The 4,173-nt window shown below is 46.3% G+C and overlaps 1 protein-coding gene and 1 non-coding gene across 3 annotated transcripts; one reads left to right on the plus strand and one right to left on the minus strand.

The window, feature by feature from the left end:
- Positions 1–217: 217 nt before the first annotated feature.
- LOC116195784 (guard cell S-type anion channel SLAC1) lies at positions 218–3,590 on the minus strand. 2 transcript variants are annotated; one of them, XR_004154700.1, is made up of 4 exons: positions 2,295–3,590; positions 1,405–2,210; positions 547–1,041; positions 218–461 (listed from the first exon to the last, which is right to left on the minus strand). XR_004154700.1 is itself a non-coding variant. In XM_031525128.1 (3 exons), exons 1-3 carry the CDS (start codon positions 2,826–2,828, stop codon positions 648–650), a joined length of 1,734 nt encoding a protein of 577 aa, XP_031380988.1. In that variant the 5' UTR covers positions 2,829–3,590; the 3' UTR covers positions 218–647. The 2 variants fall into 2 exon arrangements, 1 of the variants encoding a protein (XP_031380988.1); XM_031525128.1 differs by having other exon boundaries at positions 218–1,041.
- On the plus strand, positions 1,219–1,299 carry TRNAL-AAG. The gene has a single exon. It is a non-coding gene; the product is annotated as a tRNA-Leu (tRNA).
- Positions 3,591–4,173: the final 583 nt, after the last annotated feature.

Raw genomic sequence — 4,173 nt, forward strand, 5'->3', positions numbered from 1 at the left:
CAGAAGGATGAGACCGAATTGATCCATAAAATTGCGCAATTTCAGCTTACAAGGCCTTTGTACTTACTATAAAGCATTTTCTGATGGCAGATTATTGCGTATGGATGGTGACTATGATCACTCCGACACAAAATGGCACGAGCCCGTGCACAGTAGAGGATATTATCTGTTATGTGTATTAAGAGACGTAAGGGTGGATCGAAAAAGTTTCCCCCAAAAAAAAAAAAAAAGTCCCATTTCCATAGTATCCAGAAAAGGAAAATATACAAGCTAATGTGCTAGTCAATGTTATTAACAGAAATAGAATAATGTAACAATTGCCTTTACTAAACTTTCGGCAACATAGAAATATGCTAAAGGCCTAACATCTATAATCTTCAACCACTTCCCTTAGCAAAATCAATTTGTTCAATAAGGATGAGTCCAGAACCCGCTCTATAAGCCAGAGGCCTGCTTGTTTCCTGACATTAAGATCTCAATCTCGTCAACATTCGGAATACGTACATTCATTATATCATATGGCTCAGAATCGAATAGTATTGCTACCTCGAGCAGAGGAGACATGAATACAACTCCATTGACATGGCTATTAAGTTCCATGGCACTCCTCTTAATTATATTCCTCGTACCAAGTGAGACCATGAATCTCACTCCTCACCCTCGCTTCCATTCTCTCGGTCCAATCCCGTGGTCTTGGAGCCCGAATTCTGCTTAGTCATATTGGAGACAAAGGACAGGGGACTTTGTTTGGTCCAGCGCCTAAGGTCATAAGCCTTCTTGGTAGCTAGCCCTGGCTTCTTGTCCTTGGCCTGCCTCTTCTTCGTGATGGCGATAGCAAGGTCGTTAGGGAAAAGAGTGTGCCAGACGAAGGCATGGAGCAAAGTGGAGACGCAGAGGACAGCCACCATTGTCGAGGACATGAACGAGAGTGCCAGCGCGAGGCCTTTGCTTATGACACAAGGCTGGTGCTCGGCGTACTTGATGGTTGCCACAGAAACTGTGGTCATCGGGAATGTATATGACCACCACGCCACAGAGAACCTGCAGAAGATACACGAACTAAAACTTAGAATTCGTCGAGGAAGGGGGCTTTGTTTAATGACATAGGTCACCAACTCAGAAACAAGAGGTTTCGGCTTCGTTGTCTTGCAACCGAAAAGAGAAATAACTTAGCAGCCGTTGAAATAGTAAATATTTCATTCATTCTTAACGTCAACAGTTGAGATGGCCGAGTTGGTCTAAGGCGCCAGATTAAGGTTCTGGTCCGAAAGGGCGTGGGTTCAAATCCCACTCTCAACAAACGCATTTTTTTAATCCATCCGTGTGTAAATTTATTTTTATTTTTTTGAAAAGTATGCATTCCAATCTTGGGAATTATACCGATGAGAAGACTCGAAATATTACCTGAACCCGGTGAAGAAGTTGATCCTGACCACAAGCGACACATAGAGGAAAAGTGCGATGAAATAGCAAGTTCTCGACAATCCATCGAACTCCCCGTATATGGCTTCCCAGGCAATACTTGCTGCGGAAGGGGCAGCGATGAACATGGAGTACACCGGATGGAGCTCCTTGGGTAGGGCTTCACTGGTAGGCAGTCTCTGGTACAAGGTCACAAACAACACAAGGTAGTGCGCGAACCCGACTGCCCAGAAGAACTTGGCAGCCTCCTTCCAGTCCACCTTAGATGCCAGAATTGCCCCGACAAAGTTCCCGACCACCGAGAGGTGGGAGGAAGGGTTGGCTACCTTACAGAGCCGCCGCTTCCCTCCGGAGAGCCACTGGCCGTAGATCTTTAGCTCCAGCAAGAAATATGGTGCCATTAGGATGCACCAGATAGCTGGGTGCGGGGGGCCCGGGGCCAGTGCTCGCGGAGCCCCAATGGCCATGAACATGCACACGACCCACGGTGCGAAGAAGAAGTTGATCCTCACCGGGTGGAACCACTCTCTCCGGACAGCTTCAAAGTAGTATATGCACTTAAGAAAGTATGTGATCGAGACAGAGAGGATGACTGTGAGGGCCAGGATCCAGAGGGATAGGTTGATGAAAGGGGTAACGTGGAGGAACTGGGTGGCGGGGCTCATGGCGAGGGCCTTCCAGAGTACGACTTGGCTGCTGAGGCCGAGGCAGATCCCATAGCATCCGATCGGGAAGCGAAGTAGGAAGGGCCAGGTTTTGTCCTTTGGCAGGAGGATGTCTTCGTAGTCCTGCAGGTATGCTATTGTAAGTAAGAGAATGTTTATGCAAAATCTTAACCATATATAGGCATGAGAAGTGATGATTATTATTACCTTGACTTCATCTAGTTCGGGGCCTCTGAGAGCGGCGAAGTACCTTCCTACAGGAACGCTTTTATTTACGGACTCTTCCGGTCCGCCAGAGCCCTCGTTGTTCCTCTGGTGACTATCCAAATTATTCTCCCTCTCCTTCCTGGAAGGCAACAAGGAGTTCTGCTTGCTCAGAGTGGACTTTGTCCTAAACATGCTGAAATCTCCCTTCCCGGTCCCCTCTCCCACGACCCGATTGGCTGACTCGAACCCCCCGAAGCTGAGGCCACTTCTCGACAGAACCTTTCTCTCATTGTCTCCGCCTCTGGACTCCCTGTTCAGAACTGAGAAGCCGGTCTCAAGGGAGACCTGCCTGCTGAAGCTCCTCTGCTGCCTCTGCCTCCCATCACGGAACCTTATCGGCCTGTTGACCCGCTTATCGGGAGGTTTATCAGCCGCTCTCTTAATTGCCCCTACTTCTATCTCCTCAGGCAGGACTTCATGGATGTCCACGAAATGGTTCCCGGGTGAGCTAGGAGAAGTTGAGCGTCTGTCCATTTTTGCTAGTGGTGAAGCTGAAGAGAAGAAATCTGGAAAATCTCAGCTTACAACGGCCTTGTGCATTCATTCGATTAACTCCAAGCAGAATATATTTACGCATAAATAGCGTCCGACTGAGTCATGAGGGGCGAGCAAATTGTGATCATAAGTTGTCAGCTCGAAGGTGGTGGTGGTGGTTGCTCGGTTGGTAGCTTTCTCGGAAAAGTTGGGAACTTTAGGGAAGTTCCCGTGAAGATCAGATGCAGAGAGAGATCAATATCAAGAACCAAGAACGAGAAGAAGATCTTGTGGCTTATGGCTAATTAAATTGGTTGGTCTTACACAGCAGAAAGATGGACATGTCGTTCTCCCAATTCCCAAATCATGCAAAAGTCATCTTTGCTTTCAATTTTGTCACGGGGTCTAGGAGAAAAAAGAAGTGTACAGCTTTTCCTCTTCCCTTTATGTATTGTGTTAGCTCGAATTCGACCCTCGTCCCAACCGGTTTTGCAGTTGCCCCCCTGAATCCTAATCATGATCTTCCGTCCAGAGAACAAACTATAAAGTTGGACATCGTATTCCAAGCAAATCCTTTTTCCAAATTTGTTGTTTAGAGCACAATTCTGTATTTTCAATGGACATCTGCATACCTTTAAGGAATTCTTCACGTTCTCCTGCTTATTCCATCCTAATATCTTCTCCATATGGAGAGATGGGGAACGAGAGCAATCATCACGAACATGGTTCTTCAAAGAAGAAAGGGCTTCACGGGACGATCCTTCTTCTATTCGAAAGATCTGTCTCGAGGTTGAGATGGCGAAGGAAAGTCTCCGAAAGGGTCCCGACATTGGTTCTTTCCTTTAGGAACTTATTGTCAATGCTCCATGGGTTTTCAAATCAAAGAGCACAACCAAAATGCACAAAAATAGCAAACTTTCTGTTCCTATCTATTCTCCTGCAATACAGAGGTTCCGAAAAGAAACGAGAAGGGAAGGGAACACGAACGACCTGTCTCTCGAAAGATCCTGAGTTGTTGTTGGAAAATTCAGTTACCTATAAGTTATAACTGTGTCTTCTTCTTCTCCATGCTGAAAATGGATACTCAAATTATGTTGATTTTATGTAGTGACCAAATGAGTTCATCACGTGGACCGACCACCTACTGAAGATTGCAATTGCAAATGTTTTTATGGGCTTGTTGGTTTGACCTGGGATAATGGGCAGGTTGGGCCCTTTGGTGGTTGAAAGGAGAGCATTTTTGCGAGGATCTATTGATTGTCATATGACCATTTTTTGCCGCTTGACGATACGGAGTATTACTAGGATCATAGCAAATGAATGGATAGCTTTGCTGGACAGACGA

The sequence above is a fragment of the Punica granatum genome, chromosome 1 (assembly GCF_007655135.1).
Source record: "Punica granatum isolate Tunisia-2019 chromosome 1, ASM765513v2, whole genome shotgun sequence".
NCBI lineage: Eukaryota > Viridiplantae > Streptophyta > Magnoliopsida > Myrtales > Lythraceae > Punica > Punica granatum.

What these genes read in the sequence shown, in the direction of transcription:
- LOC116195784 (XM_031525128.1), bottom strand. Translation starts at nt 2,828, where the DNA reads ATGGACAGACGCTCAACTTCTCCTAGCTCACCCGGGAACCATTTCGTG. An exon ending in CCGAACTAGATGAAGTCAAG is followed by an intron (nt 2,211 to 2,294) that starts GTAATAATAATC and finishes GCATACCTGCAG; the next exon opens with GACTACGAAGACATCCTCCT. An exon ending in AACTTCTTCACCGGGTTCAG is followed by an intron (nt 1,042 to 1,404) that starts GTAATATTTCGA and finishes TATCTTCTGCAG; the next exon opens with GTTCTCTGTGGCGTGGTGGT.